The sequence below is a fragment of the Periplaneta americana genome, chromosome 1, assembly GCF_040183065.1.
Source record: "Periplaneta americana isolate PAMFEO1 chromosome 1, P.americana_PAMFEO1_priV1, whole genome shotgun sequence".
NCBI classification, from domain to species: domain Eukaryota; kingdom Metazoa; phylum Arthropoda; class Insecta; order Blattodea; family Blattidae; genus Periplaneta; species Periplaneta americana.
The window spans coordinates 14,345,420-14,363,993 of record NC_091117.1 but is presented as its reverse complement, the minus strand read 5'-3'; the positions used below and the strand labels follow the sequence as shown (position 1 = coordinate 14,363,993).

General features: G+C 36.0%; 1 protein-coding gene across 8 annotated transcripts in view; it reads left to right on the top strand.

Moving 5' to 3' along the window:
- The window catches only part of Dhc64C (dynein heavy chain, cytoplasmic), a 162,187-nt gene that overhangs the window by 59,838 nt on the left and 83,775 nt on the right, over window positions 1-18,574 (top strand). For all 8 annotated transcript variants that reach the window (XM_069838938.1, XM_069838772.1, XM_069838723.1 and 5 more), the window contains 11 exons: window positions 631-840; window positions 2,080-2,226; window positions 4,158-4,330; window positions 4,433-4,600; window positions 5,941-6,106; window positions 7,948-8,334; window positions 9,555-9,837; window positions 12,447-12,707; window positions 14,243-14,477; window positions 17,575-17,761; window positions 17,848-17,971. In XM_069838938.1, the coding sequence (XP_069695039.1) occupies window positions 631-840; window positions 2,080-2,226; window positions 4,158-4,330; window positions 4,433-4,600; window positions 5,941-6,106; window positions 7,948-8,334; window positions 9,555-9,837; window positions 12,447-12,707; window positions 14,243-14,477; window positions 17,575-17,761; window positions 17,848-17,971 (2,341 nt within the window). The remainder of the gene's footprint in view (window positions 1-630; window positions 841-2,079; window positions 2,227-4,157; window positions 4,331-4,432; window positions 4,601-5,940; window positions 6,107-7,947; window positions 8,335-9,554; window positions 9,838-12,446; window positions 12,708-14,242; window positions 14,478-17,574; window positions 17,762-17,847; window positions 17,972-18,574) is intronic.

The window sequence follows — 18,574 nt, the reverse complement described above, 5'->3', positions numbered from 1 at the left end:
TTTGATGTATAATTTTATTGTCTGGAAGGGTGTTGGTTTAGGAAATGTTTGTAAAATTTTAGCACCTTTTTTTGCCAAGGCATCGGCCTGCTCATTGCCAAATAAGTTGCAGTGCCCGGAGACCCACTGTAGTACTACAATTTGAAGTGCATATTTCCTAAAATGTTTGTGTCAAAGATATTATTACCTAAAAACTTCCTTCTACAATCAAAAGCAGCTTCACACGAGATCTACGTGAATTATTTTGAAAAAAATAAGGTATCTCTAGTGATTAGGAAGAGAAAAAAGAAGTGGCATAATATTGTGGAGGGTTTTGCAGAGCTAATTGGGGTTACTCTTCTTTGTTATTGTCTTGGATAATCTAGGCTGGTTGTTAGAGCAGATAGAGAATTTTAGCAGTGGGAATGTAGTGACTTCTCAAATAAGAAAGGACTGCATAATAATGTGACCGTTTCTGTGGGAAAATAAGTGTAATTTAAGGACATTTTTAATAGTTATAAATGTTCAACAATTTAAGGAGTTTACTTACGAGAAGGTTGAGTTTTTATTTGGGCAAGAAAAATATTTCTGACGTGCAAATTGAGTCACTTCTCCAGTTGTGTAACCTTAGATGAACTTGTACCTTTTCAGGTGAACATGATGATTGTGGAGCTGAAGTCAGATGCCCTGAAGGAGCGACATTGGAAGCTGCTGATGAAGCAACTGCGTGTGAACTGGGTGCTGTCAGATCTTACCCTTGGGCAAGTATGGGATGTGAATCTGCAGAAGAATGAAGCTGTGGTGAAAGACATAATCTTGGTAGCACAAGGAGAGATGGCTCTGGAGGAGTTCCTGAAGCAGGTAACTAAATACTACCAGAAACTCAGACTTTTGTCAACATTTTTACCTGAATTCACCACCAAAATTTATTACCCTTTCAAAAATTATTTAATCGTATTCTTTCATATGCATTCAGATCTGCTTCAATTTTACTCTCTCATTATATGAAATGGAGAAAATGTTGTGATGGTGCAAAAATTCCATTTCGAGATTTTCGCTGAAGTATATTTTTGCAGCATTTCTAATGTATAAAAAGAATCGTTTGCAGCATATCATGTATGTGTGTGTGTGCAGCCATTTTTCCTAAATTTCAGGTTGGTTTATACTACTTAATGAATATCGCACTTACACAAAAATTAATAAGTCCTTATTTGAAATCATGAACACATTATAGCAATTCGTTGAAGTCTAGTCTATTTTTTAATCTTCTATGAAATGAAGTGATAAATGAAATTATTGGGAAGTTGGTTTGAGCCCAAAAATGTTTAATTCTTTTTTATTATTGTTGTTATTATTATTATTATTATTATTATCATCATCATCATCATCATCATCATCATCATCATCATCATCATCTGCACTGCTCCAATATAAAACAGAAGTCCTTAGTGTGGCAATAGTTTTGTACTGGATTTTGAATCATTGAAATGCACGCACTAATTCTCCCCCCTCCCCCTTTCTCTTCTGCACCACTTAGGATATTGCCGAATATCCTGGTACTGAAGCCCTGAAAATTGTAAACGAGGTCAGATATACTTTTCAGTATTATAAGGAATAGTTTCTATATGCAACCCAGAAAATGAAAATGTAAATGTTTCTTCTTTCGGTGCATGGTAGATAACTTCATTTGTGTACTGATATGTCTTGTAAATGAGTTTGAAAAAGTAAACTATAAGCAGTAACATCATTTACAGATGTTAAAGAAACTGAATTGTTATGAAATGTATGAGAAACTTATTTCTGATATTATCTTATGTGTCAGACCATAATGTTTTTTGTAGATTTTATAGCCCCCATATTAAATCTAATCTTTTTTTATTTACTTGACATTAATTAATGTTCATTTATTCATTTGTTTATTGGTTCATATGTATGTGTGCCTATTTATTTTTATTAATTTCTTCAGTTGTCTATTTAAATTCTAAAGTTCTTCATAAAGCACTGAACAACTCCACGTTATAGCTGAAAGATTGTTCAATTGCTCCTTACATGATAGAAGTTCACAATATCATCTTTTCTGTGATGCTTGGCTTGTTGTAGGTGAGAGAATCATGGCAGAACTACGAGCTGGACCTGATCAACTATCAGAACAAATGTCGCTTGATCCGAGGCTGGGACGATCTGTTCAACAAAGTGAAGGAGCACATCAACTCTGTGGCAGCCATGAAGCTGTCTCCGTATTACAAGGTACAGTGCGCAAACGAAATTCATTTGTTCACTGAGCATATATGTTCGTTGCATGCTGCTTGTTTCAAATGCTCTAGAGAAGGTAAACTGTTACTAAAAATTAGAGGAGTCTCTTTGCAATGAATAAGATTTCAGTGAGGTATTTTTCTTTCTTGCCGAAAGACAGTATAAAATGAGAGTTCTATAAATGTGAATGTGAAAGTGGAGTGTGTGAGAGAGTTAATGGACATGTGTATGGAAGTGAGTATGAGAGGGAGTGAATGTGGATGTAAAAGATTGAGTGTCTCTCTCTTGAATATGTTAGAGAATAAGGGTTTGTGAGAGCGTGAATTTAAGAGTATATGGGTGAATATTCTGAAATGGGTAAATGTATGTCCCAGCTGATTTGAGGAGTTTCTTGAAAATGTTAACTGATTACTTTTGCGTTTAATTAACTAACTCTCGCATGTTTTAGTTGGAAACAAAGCATAAAAGGATTAATTTTAAAATTTATAATTAAAAAATAACGTCCAAACATCAAAATGTAACTACAGTCCCTATGTCCCTGTTTTACTAAGTTTTTCTCGGAATGTTTCGATTTGATTTTATTTCCTCGGCCAAGATTATAAAAATAAATAGTTAAAATACTTACGAAAGACAGGAATTGTTGTTTAATTCTGAAAGGACACAACTTTAACGTAAAGTTTGTCCCCAAAAATTTCGTAATGCCGGTCCCTCAAAATAAAAGAGCTACACAAAAGACAATTTTGCTTCATGTGGTAAATTTTAATGGTTGATAGTGATGAGAGGTCAACATGGCGCCAGTTAAAAAACTTTTCGTCCATTGTCGTAATTTATTTTATTGAAAAATACAAAAATCATCACTGATGACTGAATGTTATGTTTTCTATTGGTAACACCGGTCACAGGTGGCATTAAACATAGTTTGTATATATTAAACTTTCGTAGTATATGCAAAACATTACAATGTTTGTCGACTAAAAAATCTAACCTCCATGATATTTTTAACGATTTATTTTGTCATCACTATTGCGGAAATTATACTAATTTGTAACAACAGTCCCTTGTAATGTCAGTCCCTTTATTGTGGGACCGAGGTTTCATTTAACATACAATTATTAAATACTGGTGGATAAAGTAACTTCGAATATTATTTCATGTGATTGTTTATAGGAAAGAAAAAAAGTCTGATGATGAAAGTAGGAAATATGAAAGGGAGAAGATACGTAGGCAGAGAGAAAATATGACTGAAGAGGAGTTGCAGAAGAAAAGGGACTATGGCAAAGAATATAAAAAAAAAGAAAGAAAATAGCAGATATGACTGCTCGTGAAAAAAGAAATGTTCGGAAACAAGTGAAATCTGAAGTACAGAAGTTTAGAAGATACCTTAAACAATGGGCTGTAAGGGAAAAATAATAATCCCTTGGGTTTTTTTTAATTAGAAAATCTCACATAAAATTTTTTTTAAGCTCAACTGATACCAGAATCTTCAATAATAGGAGCAAATGTAACTAATGTGAGAAAAAAGTACACAATTTAATATAATATATTTTTTCCAGTTTTGTTATTCATATTTGCCCATTTCAGAATATTCACCCATATATCTGACGCTTTGTGTGCGTACATGCGTGCATGTATGAATGCATGTGCACACAATAGAAAAAGAAAGACTGAGAATGTATGTCTGTGTATGAGATGGTTGTGCACATGCAAGTGATTGTATGTATGTTGGTTCCTTTCAAAATATTATTACTCCAAACAAACTCAGATACGGTCCATTTCACCACAGTTTAGGAACAGGTTATTTAACAAGAGTTTATTTTTCAAACTTGTGAATGGAAGTATGGTATTTGGAAATGTATTGACCTAAAATGAACTGGTACAGAAGCATGTGACTGCATTGACAGAAGCTGTGATATTGCGCTGTGTAGGTGTTTGAAGAGGAAGCCCTAACTTGGGAAGAAAAGCTGAACCGCATCAATGCCTTGTTTGATGTGTGGATCGATGTTCAGAGACGCTGGGTGTACCTCGAGGGCATCTTCTCAGGCAGTGCAGACATCAAAGTTCTGCTTCCTGTGGAAACATCTCGCTTCCAGAGCATCAGGCAAGATTTATTCACGAATAATCTTGTAGCTTTTATTACATTTTTGTGTGGAGTTTTCTTTATTGTGAGTCTGGTGTCCTAGACTGAATTTCTTGATTACAGTTCCGAGTTCTTGGGTCTCATGAAGAAGGTAACAAAATCTCCAATGGTCATGGATGTCCTCAACATACCAGGAGTTCAGCGGTCTCTTGAGAGACTGGCTGACCTGTTGGGGAAGATCCAGAAGGCACTTGGAGAGTATTTGGAGCGCGAGAGGACTTCTTTCCCAAGGTAATGGCTTGTTTATTCTCATACACTTCTCCTTTTTCTTCTGTTTTCTCCTCGTTTCTTTTATCTTTTCTCCTTTGCCTTTTTCTGTTCTTTTATTTCTTTTCTTTTTCCCCGACTTTTCCTGATTTCCTCCTCCACCCATTCGCCCTCCCCTGTCTTCATCTTCCTTTTCTTTACAATTTCTTTGCTCTATTTTTTTCCCCTCTTCCTCGACATCCTCTTTTGCTTCTTCTTTTCCCCTTATTCTTTCTTATATTTATTTTTTCCTTCCAATTTCTCGTCTTCCTCGTTCCCTTCTTCTCCCCTTTATCATCATTTCCTCCATTCTTGTATTCTTCTTGCTTCCTCTTTCCCATTTACTTATTTTCTGTCTTTATTGTTTTTCTTCCTATTTTCTGTTTTCGTCATTGTCTCTATCCTCCTCCTCTTTCTTGTCTTTCTCGCTCATTTTTTCATCTTCCCTCTGTGCTTCCTCTTTTCTCTTTCTAGTAGTTTTATTTTCGTCTTTCTCGTTCATTTCTTCTTCTCTAACAGCTGTCTCTTTCGTGTATTCTTGTTGCTCGTCTTTCTCATTAATTCTTCCTCTTCTATTCCTGCTTCCTCTGTCCCGAATTACTCTTTCCCTTCTTTTTCTCTCTCTCCTCGTCTTTCTACTTTCTTAATCTTCCCTTCATTCTTTTTGTCCTTCTTCCTGTTTCTTGTTATAGTCTTGCTTTCTATATCCTTTTTCCTTTTTTTGTTTTCTTCACCCACACCTACCTCTTTCTCCTCTTTTTTTTCCCTCTTCCTTCCTATCTTCGTCGTTCTGGTTTTCTCTCTCCTCTTTCTCCTTTTCTTTTTCCTTTCTTATTATATATATATATATATATTTTTTTTTTTTTCATTTAATACACATTTTCTTTTCCTCTGATCTGTTTTCCTTACCCTTTGTCTTACTCTCTTTCCTCATCTACTTTCCTTTCATTTTTATTTTTTCTCTTGTTCCTTTCATTTCCATATTTAACTCATTTTTTTCTTTCTCCCTCTCTTTCGTCTGCATTCATCCAGCCACATAAATGATAATTATGATGTCTCCTGTATACTGTACTTACTTAGCCTTTTTTCGACAACTGATACTCAAGGTCTCTTGTGTAGTGTATTGATTCAGTCCCCTTTCATTGCTATACATTTTAGTGCCCCAGGCTAATTTAGACTATTGTTTGGCACTCTTGGCATATTCTTTCCTGTGACAACAGAAATTCTCATTTCTCCAAATACATCAGTTCCCTTGCTGTTTGAGGAATGATAACTGAAATTTGTGAAGTGTGTTGCTCAGTGCTTTGCACGTGTTGTCTGTCTAGGTTCTACTTCGTTGGAGATGAGGATCTGCTTGAGATCATTGGCAACAGCAAGAACGTTGCTCGTCTCCAGAAACACTTCAAGAAGATGTTTGCGGGTGTGGCGGCCATTCTGCTTAATGAAGACAACACTGTCATTACAGGCATTGCTTCCAGGGAGGGAGAAGAGGTTAGAGCTTACAGTTATGGTGTCAAAATCTGTTCCTTATAGGCTTGTGTTAAAAGAAATACTTCACCAGTCGATGCAATGTAATTTTGCTGTCTTATGTTGTAAATCGATATGAGGTAGGGATAAATAAGAATTATTGGTGTAGAAGCATTTAAATGCCTATTTTTTTTACTTAATTTCATGAGTTCATAGTGATAGGTTCTAATTATTTATTTACTCTTGCTGTTTGGTAATGTTTTAGTAGGTTTCTTTTTATTTACCATATTTAGGTAATATCATAGTGTGAAAATTGCATTCTAAACTTCAATTCTGATTAGTAGGGACCAAGCATTTGGCCTGCCAAACATGATTACGTGTCATTAGTTCTTGTATGCACCTATATTGTTTTTAATGTTTCGAGACGAAATTTATTTGCCAATAGCAAAAACACAATCACTGGCACCTGGAATTTCTACACCCCTGCTGAAACGGAATCTCAAGGGCCTAGAATTTACTTTTGTTGCAGACGGGATTTCCTCTATTGACAGATCTATATAAGAATCAGTACATGTACACTGTAGAGTCTTTTGGATCAATAGAGGGAGAGGATCAAGGTCAGCTTTCAGGTTGCATATCACACATTTTGTAATAACAGAACAATCGGCCAGAATTCATCCAGCATTGCAATCTTTAGTTTGTTACTTAAATCCAGGGGCGGCTTTTATTAAGGGGCACATGGGCATGTGCCCTCCCATGATTTTTATTATCGTATTATGACTATATTATAATACAATTTAATTGCATTATGAAATAATAACTTAAAGAGTTTCACATTTTCATTGCTACTAATGTTTTCATAATCTGCAGTAGTCTATGAAACCCAAGTTTTCTGAACAGGTAATAAAATGGGCTCTCTCTTCTCGTGCCCAGCGATGGACGAGGAAGGGATGGGGGTGTGAGTTGTAGGAAGGCGGACCTCTTTGCCTCAGACTGTGTGCTTTGGGCACTGTGTTTGCTGTGCCCACCAAGTCTCTTTAGTTTAGGAACAGTCCAATTAGCTGCGTGCCATTTTTAGGGGTGTTGATACTTGCTGTATAGCAGACGACATTTTACAGCTAAACTTGACATGAAAAACGTTAAATGTAAGTTTACTAATTTAGAAGCTCGACTCATTGTATAAATCACGTTTATATTTGTCACAGTTATGTTGTTAATGCTCTCTGTAAACTTTTATGCTTCCATCATATCCAAAAAAGAAAGTTTACATTACAATACATGAAGTTGGCAGTTCTCAAAAAGCTTTGTCACTGACAACAGAGAATCTTGGCGGGTGTTTTGCCGCCTTCAGTGCACACTACAGTTTTCAACTGAGTTTCCCCAAGTCTAGTGCTGCGGTAGTGAGAAGGCAGGCAGCTGCGTGATCTGTGAGTGCGAACGAGTGAGAATCAGCGCATTTCTGTGCATTACACTTAGAATTCCATTTAACTTTCCTCTGGGCGTAGCAGTGCTCTCAATTGAGAGAAAGATGGTACATTCTATTCCGAACTTCAACAATAGAGTTATAGAGGTTTTTCTCGCAGAAAGAACCGAAAAATGGAGCTCATCTACAAGAATTAGAAAGGTTAATGCACATAAATTGGTTTTATATGTTTTTAATTTTCAGGGTTCATCATTAAGGTTGTGCCCACTTGACAGAATGGCCTTTGGCCGCCACTGCTTAAATCATTGCCACATATGAATACCAGCGGATTTGTATTAATTCGAGGTCACACAAAATCAAGTTTTTATTGTGCTTGTGTAAGCTTCAATGAATACAGACGTCTGCATATTGTGTTATAATGAGTGATTGTGTATGCTTACAGGTTCAATTCATTGATGCTGTGTCAACAGTCGATTACCCTAAGATCAACGAGTGGCTGAGTCTAGTGGAAGGACAGATGAGGTTGACTCTGGCCTCCTCACTTGCTCAAGCTGTGCAGGACATCAAGCAGTTCAAGGACGGAGCCATTGACAGACAGGCATACATGCACTGGTGCGACAACTATCAGGCTCAGATTGTTGTGCTGGCAGCCCAGATACTGTGGAGCGAAGATGTGGAGGCAGCCCTTCATCAGATCAGCCAGGCGGGCGATCAGAAGATGGCGCCCCTGGAGCGTGTGTTGTCTCAGGTGGAGACCACGCTGAATGTGCTGGCTGACTCAGTTCTGCAGGAGCAGCCACCCCTGCGCAGGAAGAAGCTGGAGCACTTGGTGAGTTGCAGCTGTGTCCTGTATTTGGGAAATGATTCTGACTGCAACCCTTGCTTGTTGTAACTGCGTTTATTAGCAAGGTCCCAGTCCACTGTTAACGTCTTGCCTAAGGATACCAGAGTTCAGTTGAAATAGAAGCTGTGAAATTTATGGCAGAAGGTTCTTAACGTATAGATTGCTACCCAAACATGCGTCACCATAACTTTCAGGACGTATCACCAGTTCTTCCTGAAAAAAAAAAAATTGAAATTAAAAAGAGGTTAATTAAAGTACTTTATTTAAAATTATAAATCTTTAGAGCTACGTTTTACGAGCAGAAATAACACTATGACGTCTTTGTATAATAACAAATCAATAAAATTAATTTCTACATTTAAATAAATATTTAGCAATACTTAACTTCAAAATAGAACCACAAGTCTCGCAAGTTGATCCAATTTACTGGATCTTGGCCAAAAAAAATATTAAGAACCTCTGATTTATGACAATATATATGTAATGACTTTTCTTTTACCATAATTTCTTCTGTACTGTCCATCCATAAACCACAAAAGAGGTAAATTAAAATTATCAGTACCAGCTGCAGAAGACACAGCCCTGCAGTATATATTGACTACACCCCACCTCTGGCTACTAGCAACAGGCATCTATAATGAACACCGATCAAAATACCCGTCATTTCTCGTGAAAAACAACAACTGAATAGACTACAGTGGACTGTAGTGGACTTCATGTTGTCAGCAAACAGCTGAATACATTAAGAAGATTGCTTGATAGATTTTTTTCGTAATGATGTTGCCTATATACGAAATGTTCTCAAATTGAAACATTCTACTAGGAACACATTTGTTGAGTTCAGTATCTTATATGTCCCATGCTGTATCATCATGATCCAAGATATCGTCCCTATGAGTCATGTTGTGGAATGCACACTGGTTCGATTCATTATGGGAAGGTAATTTTTTCTTAAAATTGTGGCCAGTTTATGGAACCAGTGCCCAGTCATTGTTGTAAGTTTAGGGAGCTACAAGAGGTAGCAAAATCCAGTTATAGAAACAAACTATAACAACTGGGAGATCATCAAAAAACTGTTGAAGTTATAGATCTGTTTGTGTTACATAATTATTTGCTGTTGTAGAGGAGGATCAGTTTTTTGTGTCTTAGTGTAGGATACTGTGTTGTCGAGATTCTTTTCATTGGTATCATGTGATACATTTCAGATCAACGAGTTCGTGCACAAGCGTACAGTGACACGACGACTCATAGCAAACAGGATATCCAGTCCCAAAGCATTCGAGTGGCTGTGTGAGATGCGGTTCTACTTCGACCCTCGGCAGACAGATGTGCTGCAGCAGCTCACCATCCATATGGCCAACGCCAAGTTCTACTACGGATTTGAATACCTGGGGGTGCAGGATCGCCTTGTGCAGACACCTCTCACTGATCGCTGCTACCTCACCATGACGCAGGCACTGGAAGCTCGCTTGGGAGGCTCTCCCTTTGGTGAGTTAATTTTTTTTACTAATGTAGTTTTGATTAATTGATTATGCATAGTAAAGTTAACTCTTTTGCAGCCCTCGAGGCCTGCAATGAAGGTTAAAGTTTTGTCTTTTGCAGACATTTGATATTAGTAGCAGTAGGGATATCGGTCCTATGTGCTTGCTATCTTTGTCCCCAAAGAAAACTCCTCTGCTAAAGGTTGAGTCTACTCCAGGGCCATAGTGCAACTGGAAGCATTGGGTCAATTGGAAAAATCCATGAGCTCATCAAGAATTCAATCCGACTATACAGTGTGTACCAAAATTCGCGCACATGGACTACGTTATGTGAATTCAGGATCAAATGGAGACGAAAATATTATGGTAAATTTTCATCTGAAGATTTTTTTAATTGCACAGTGTTTGCAACACTGCTGTGCAACACTATATTTTCAAAATAAATGTTACTCTGTGATCGTAGCTTATGCTATCAATACACTGCTTTAAAACTAAACGTTCATAGTTCAAACCGCCTCTCTCTCTTCCTCTCTTTTTAATATTTTGTTTTAGTTATCTTTCTGTAATGCAGGAATTATTTTTGTGTTACATTATATTCCTTCATAACAGACCACCTCTGTGGTGTAGGGGCCAGCATGCTGGTCTCTTATGCAGAGGGCCCAGGTTCGATTCCCGGTTGGGTTGAATTTCCTGGTTGAGGTTTTTCAGGGTTTTTCCTCAACTGTAAGGCAAATGCCAGGAAATTCGGGCCACAACATCCCTGAAAATCACCGGCCTCATTCATCACCGAAATCATATTCATAACTAATCAGTAATATATATATATATATATATATAGTCGCCATCTAGTTCACAACAATAGAACCAGTCTCAGCAATAGTACACAGGCCTTCAGATTTCAACCAAAGATTAACTCGCGATATGACCAAAGATGTTAAAGCGAGTATAAATAACAGCAGGGGAGGGGGAAACTTCATAACAAATTGTTTATCTATTATTTTGCGTTTTATTACTTTCACCTACAATGGTAAATACAGTAAACATTATATTGCAGTGAATTACCAAGATATTATGTTGTGCAGTGTTGCCCAATAAAGTTGTGCAATTAAAAATTCTTCGAGCAGAATTTTGTCACTAACATTTTCGTTTCCATCCATACATGTTTCACATGATGTCCATTTGAGCAAATTTTGGGACATGCTGTATGTATACTTATACTATAGAATGACTGTAAAGGAACCATTGCATGAGAGGCGTTTGGTGATTATAACAATGATATGATATATCAGCGGTGAGAAACTTGTATTCTAAACAGAACAGTCAGCATGAGTATCTACATAATTATAATAGTAACTGTAACGGGAGAAGCTAAGCTCTCTGAGATTGGCTGTTTCCGTCCCTGTGATATATGATACAGTATGATGTGATACAATACAATATGATACTCAAACTGTGCAATTTATAAATTACAAAAAATAATTACAAAACAAAACAAAGAGAAATACAACTAAGATAATACAAGCAATATAGAAAGAAGATACAGTAGTATTAACAAAATTTGAGACCGAATGAGCAGCGCTCGTGCTCGGTCGCAGTTCAGATATAATATTAAAATAAAAAATAATAATAATATAAATAAATAAGTAAAATAAAATAGGAACTAAAATATAATTACAGCGGCAATGGAATTATATAATATAATATTAACACTAGAGAAGAATAATATCGCATGTGAAAAGTAGGACTAATATATATATATATATATATATATATATATATATATATATATATATATATAAATGAAATCAAATTTTTGTGTATTTCTTTCGGGATTATAGGGGCTGCTCTTCATTAGCAATCCAGAAAACGAAGATTCACTTTATTTAGATACAAATAAAATAATTTCATTTGTCTATGTCTTTCAGATAATATTAAAGAAAATATACTGTAAACAGTTACATAATGGTCATATAGTGAAGCACTGAATTTTTATGAAACATACAAAGTGCAATGAGAAAATATGTATCGTGTTACCTTCATAACACTCAGTTTTTACCGTAATGTCTGCAGCCGTAGTGTTCATTAAATTTGTGCTTTATAATAATCAACTTTCTTCAGCCGAATCAGGTCTCAGCATAGCTCAGATGGAAAGAGCTCTCAGTGCACAAAGATATATATATATATATATATATATATATATATATATATATATCAATGTTAACAGTGATTCAAAACTGTTGTTGAAAATGGCCTTAAAGTCATTTAAATATGCATGTAATGACTTATGTATATGTCTAAAATGCAGGTAGTAGGCCATTGATGATACAAAGGAGGAGAGTTCGGCTGGCACCGTGAATCGGGTCTCGGCATAGCTCAGATGGAAAGAGCACTCAACACGCAAAGCTAAGAGGTCCTGGGTTCGATTCCCGGTGCCAGAACGAATTTTTCTTCAATAATAGGTATCTACATGTTGACTACATATAGTCATGATTTTTCGATGAGGACGGGGAGGCCTCATATATGAATATATATTCTTAAATTTCATTGACACTGATATTGAATTATCTCTTGGAGATAGCTGGTGAAGAAATTTGAAGAGTGTTTTGTTTGTTACAGGTCCTGCTGGTACTGGCAAAACTGAGTCTGTGAAGGCTCTTGGTCATCAGCTGGGCCGCTTTGTGCTGGTATTCAACTGTGACGAGACATTTGACTTCCAAGCCATGGGCAGAATATTTGTCGGTCTGTGCCAAGTTGGAGCCTGGGGCTGCTTTGACGAATTCAACAGGTTGGAAGAGAGGATGTTGTCAGCCGTGTCACAGCAGGTGCAGACCATCCAGGAGGCTCTGAAGTCTCAGCAGGATGGAAAGAAAGAAGGCAGTAAGTGACTTCAGTAATTTGATGGAGTGTGAGAAAGATCAGAATCTGTTTAAACTCGTTATTGGGCTATTCCACATGAAATCGATCAGTAAAAACCTCGCATTTTTTTTATACTCTGATTTTTTCCCTACTTATACAAGGTGCTGAGGAGAGTGCATTTTGAAAAATATACTATCGAAAGTCAAACAGTTTTCGTATTATTGAGCGACAAATTTAGCGTATTTTATAAAAACAAGCCTCTTTCAGCGCTCAGAACTCTGGAACCATTTACTGCAGAACATTGAACGAGAGCTTATTTTGAAGCTGACATTTGGTAGGTTATGTTAAGAAGTAATCCTTATTTTTATTATGTACAGAGAGACAGATAATCTGATTTTACTTACTTTTGGGCTTTTTGGCCATTTGTAAAAATGTAAAAAAATATTGAGAAAAAACCTTGCATTATTGAGAGGGATTCGGCATTGTTTGCTTAGTGGTACGGCAATAAGTTTCGAGGGTATTAAATATATTATTTTCACATGCCTAGACTTGAACAGTGCAGTACTGCACGCACTGGCCGAGAGCTGAAGATAAGCGAGCGTTGGGCGTCATTTTACTCTTGTGTTTATGAAAACCTGTGATAAAGCTAGCACAGCCATAACTGCTCACGTGTTTGTCTCCTGGCCTTGCTTGTCTCGGCTACCTCCCGTCTCACAGTCAGGTGGTTAATTCACGCGCATACTATTTATTTTCTTTATTTGATATTTTCAATACTTTCTTATCAACATACCATCAGTAAAAAATATGTTTATTTGTACTTTCAAGCTGAATCTAATTATATATTTTTAAAATATTTTTTCCTAGCCAAGGGCGTCTTAATGAGGAAAAATCTAAATTTCTCCATTTCTGTAAAAAGTAAGAAAATCTGTTCATATGTCAGAATAAACTTTAATTTCTCAGCATCAAAATAAACCATGATTTTGATCATTGGGTGAAAGGGTTTCGGAGCTACAACAGTTTAAAGTTGCTAATTTTATGAAAATACGATAAATTTAAATATTTTTAATTTAAACACTATGAAGTTCTGATGCCTCAAACTTTGCACAAAGCATTGTATCACAGTTCTCTACGTACAAAAAAAGTTTCATTGTATTTAGAAATTGTAAGGTCAATTTTCTCTATATTTCGGTCGATTTGGGATGGAATAGCTCTATTATGTCTTGACTGGGAAAAAAATTACATTACCACGTTCATGAAGTATAAGAATGTGGAATGAATTGCTGAAAACCTCTGTAGTTAGTTTCTGGATCAGGATGCCATATAAATAATATAGCAGAACTTAACTAACCTCTCCATTGTTAAAAAGTTTACAGTAAAATAACAATGTGTTATTCTACTTAAAATACCTGGTAATGTAACTTGTTAAAATTAATTAAAATCTAGATCTTAATGGGTAATGTGACTTGATTGCATAACCACAAAACTTTCCATAATTTTAGTTCCAGTGTACATCTTAAAACGATAAGTTCCTGAAATAGAATTTTCTTTTATTGCAGGTATTTCTGTGGAGCTTGTGGGCAAGCAGGTGCGAGTGTCTACAGACATGGCGATATTCATCACCATGAATCCTGGCTATGCTGGCAGATCCAACCTGCCTGACAACTTGAAAAAGCTATTCCGCAGCTTGGCAATGACCAAGCCTGACCGCCAACTCATTGCTGAAGTGATGCTCTTCTCTCAAGGCTTCAGATCTGCTGAGAAACTGGCTTGCAAGATTGTACCGTTCTTCAAGTAAGATACTTGATTGTATTCTGAATTGTTACAGTTTTAATTCCTTCATCTCTACTTTCGTCTTCCTATTCATCTGCTTTCCTTCCCTCCTATTCTACTACTTCCAGTGTTGCCTGCTACTGTAAGGTTCTCAGGAACATAAAAAAAAATACTGGACACTCAGCACTGATTTTAAAAATCGAGCTTTGATGTTTATTTTCCATCACGCTTATCCACATTGTCTTTGAATAGATTAAAACATTGCAGTTAAATCAAATTAAATACTATTATTGAAAATAAAATACTGTACTTAAAAACAAACTTTTGCTGCATGGACTAGAATTGGAAACCTTGTTACGGAAGCTTATCTGCACTGCCTAAATTATCAGAGTCACCACTATGTAGAAAATGTTTAACAGAAGAGGAAACAATAGGACAACACATCCTCCTTCACTGTCATAACACCAACCATGAACTCCAGGAAAGAATGAAAAATCACTCGCAACATGAAATTCTCACCAATCCACATCTCTGGAAAATTGCATATTTGATTTACAGTGGACATTGTGTAATCAGCTTATAGCTGGACATACTTATTAAGAAGTAAGTAAAGAATAATTTGAACAAAATGAATTGAAAATGTACTCCTTACAAAATAGGTTCGTCTGAAAATACGTACACTTTTATAATACCGTATTTGCTCGCGTAATTTGCGCACTTTTTAATTAACTTTGACCACTGAAAAATTGGGGTGCGTAAAATATGCGCATTTTTCAAATAAGAGGTCCTGTTCTGAGTTTATCTAATTAGTATATGTATAGGTAAGTATTTACGGTAGGGCTAATTTTCTATACCGGTAACTTGTCTCTACCAAGGACAAGCATTGTTAAAGTAGCAGGACTTTGGGGTTTCTTTCTGAAGCAGATACTACAGTTGCTGGTGAATGACCTACGATGGACTGTAGGGAAGGAAAATCCCTACTACACTGAAAAAAATATGTACGTAATCCCTACTACACTGAAATGTGTGCGCAAAATACACGGAGCAAAAATAAAGTTCAAAATAATCCCTTAAAAATTAGGGTGCGCAAAATACGCGGGGGCGCAAATTACGCGAGCAAATACGGTACTTTTCTGAAGAATGAATTTCTTGTAACAGTTATTTGTTGTGAAGCATTAAGTCATGAAATGCAACACAATCCTTGCTGAAAAGTGATTTCACAGTAAGCATTGATTTTATTGTCTTTATACATAACTCATGTTTCTGATCAGTCCACAGTGAGTTCATGAGAGAGAACAATCTTTCAACATTTGTGTTTGTACCAAGGACACATAATGGACTCTATCACTTTTATTAAATTTGGGATCGAGCTTTTCGTCAACACTTTTGAACAGATCCACTCAAACTTTATCTAAACAGTATTCTGATGTAAGAATTTCCTTCAATTCACTACCATAACTTGGGGTTACTTTGCTCCTTGGGGTCATACATTGCTCCACTTAAATCAAAAGTTTCATCAGTGTTAAGTCAGCTGATGCGTCACTGTGTGGTATAATTCTAAACAAGTATGAATATTATGACTTAAATAACAATATTTTACAATTTTTCTTTATTAAAACTTGTTTTCATTTTGATAAATACTGTATGTTTTATCTTAATAGAAGTCCATAACAAATTTTCCATTTCTAAGTGTTGGTTTTGAAGGCTGGTGCAAAGTTTTCCCATCATATAGGTAACTTAACTTAAAAAAAGATTTTTTTTAAGTATTTTTTGTTGAACATAGTAATATCAATACCTTCTATTTAACCCAAATTAGTGAATAAGATTATCAAAAAAATTATTTTTCCGTAAAAATGTTATTTTCTAAGTCTATTTTAATTAAAGTATCAGAAAAATAGAGCAAAGTAACCCCAAGTTACGATATCTTCTTTGAAATTCGGAACATTTTTCACATTATGATCTCCTCGGATAAGTGGGATTAAACAATGTTTGATCTGGTAGCAGTTTGCTTCATAGTAGGAACTGTTTTAAGAATAATGTATACCTCCATTGTTGCCAATGTAGCAAATTCCAATGTCGCCAACAGTGATGGAGATTGATATTTATAATAAAATAGCAGTTGATATTCCTAGTTTTGGTTTTCAGTATGTAATTTTAAATACAGGACAAAAACATGTTCCAAAGACCTTTTTCAGGACAATGTTACACATCGGCGAAAAAAAAAAAAAGGATGTTCTTGTATGTTACGGGAGATATGGGAACCCTATACTATTGCAGTTTCTACCAGATTGTATTGTATTGTATTGTATTGTATTGTATTGTATTGTATTTATTAACATTCCATGGTATTCATACATGCTTACAGCTAGAATATGGAACAAGTAAAAAAACTTAATACTATTATAAAATCTTAATTTATAGTCACAGTCTAGATGAAATATATACAGACGAGATTTACAATATAGTCTACTAGTACAACACAAAGTTTTAGTATCAATTTCATGAAATGTTATTGAATGTCATGAATTCACCTACAGAATAGAAGGTGTGAGAAATTAGGTACTTCTTTAATTTGGCCCTAAATAATTTTATGTTTTGAGTTTCATTTTTTATATTGATAGGGAGGCTATTAAAAATTTTTACTGCCATATAACGCACTCCTTTTTGATAGCACGATAGACTTGCCGATGGAGTATGAAAGTCATTTTTTTGACATGTATTTATGCTATGAACTGTTGAATTAGTTACAAAGTTTTCACGATTACATACGAGGAAGACTATTAATGAAAAGATATACTGACAAGCCATGGGCATTATTTGTAGTTTTTTTAAAATAGTCCTACACGATTCCCTAGATTTGGCACCTACCATTATCCCAATTACTCTTTTTTGTAATAGAAATATATTGTTACTGTCTGTGGAATTTCCCCAGAATATTATTCCAAAACTCATTACCGAGTGGAAGTATGCAAAGATGTTACAAAAGGTTCACTTGTAAGCTTCACGAACCTTTTTACTTCACACAACTTTGGTAAAATGAATTATTTTTATCTGATTGACAAATAGAAAGCTGAATACCTTTTAATAAGTTCGTGCTGTGTTTGTTCTCTGTATTCAGATTGTGTGACGAACAGCTGTCAAACCAATCTCACTACGACTTTGGTCTGCGAGCCCTCAAGTCTGTGCTGGTGTCGGCTGGCAATGTGAAGCGTGACCGAATCATGAAGATCAAAGAGAACATGAAGAACCGAGGAGAGTCCAACATCGACGAGGCTTCGATTGCAGAAAACCTTCCAGAACAGGAGGTGAGAGTCAGCGCTGGCTCTGAAGGGCTTCTCACCAGTGTTGACCTGTCTCTCTCTTTCATAACTAAGAGTCTTCTCTGTTGCAGATCCTGATCCAGTCTGTCTGTGAGACGATGGTGCCAAAACTGGTGGCAGAAGACATCCCTCTGCTGTTCTCACTGCTGTCAGATGTGTTCCCGAATGTGAGCTACACACGTGCTGAGATGGCAGGTGCGTCACTTTGACATTGCTAATCATCTCGTTTTGTATTGAGAAGTTTTTGGTGATCAGCCAGTAGTCCGAAATTTTGGGTAATTCTAATAGTGGGAGCTATGGTACTTTACGAAAATTTTTCCCAACCTTATTACATTCTTTGAAAGTTAAGAAAAACTTTTGAAAATAGACATTAGTTTAAACTTTTTGTAAGGCGTTCACATGCATACAAGGTGTAAGTAATGTATAATTTCAATTTTGAATGAGTGAGAAGATATTGGGCAAACCTTGTAGTTATAGTCGTGACGCTGTTATTCCCGGCGCGACTCCTCCTCTTTGCTTACGTCTTAGGAAGTGAAGGCTCTATAAAGTCTAGGTAGGTAGTATCGTTCGCCATTTTTGTTCTTTCGTTGCCGAGCTACCATACGAGGAATCTATTTGCCACACCGTTAAACATTATCATATTGTAGCTCCTATGATAATAAATCAAACGCACTGTAATTGAGCGACAAATAACGTCTTCATGTGCTTTCTGCGAACGCCAACGAAAGAGCGAAAATGGCGGGCGATTATATTAAGTTTATATCGAGCCTTAAGAAATGAATAACGTCTTCCTCAGCA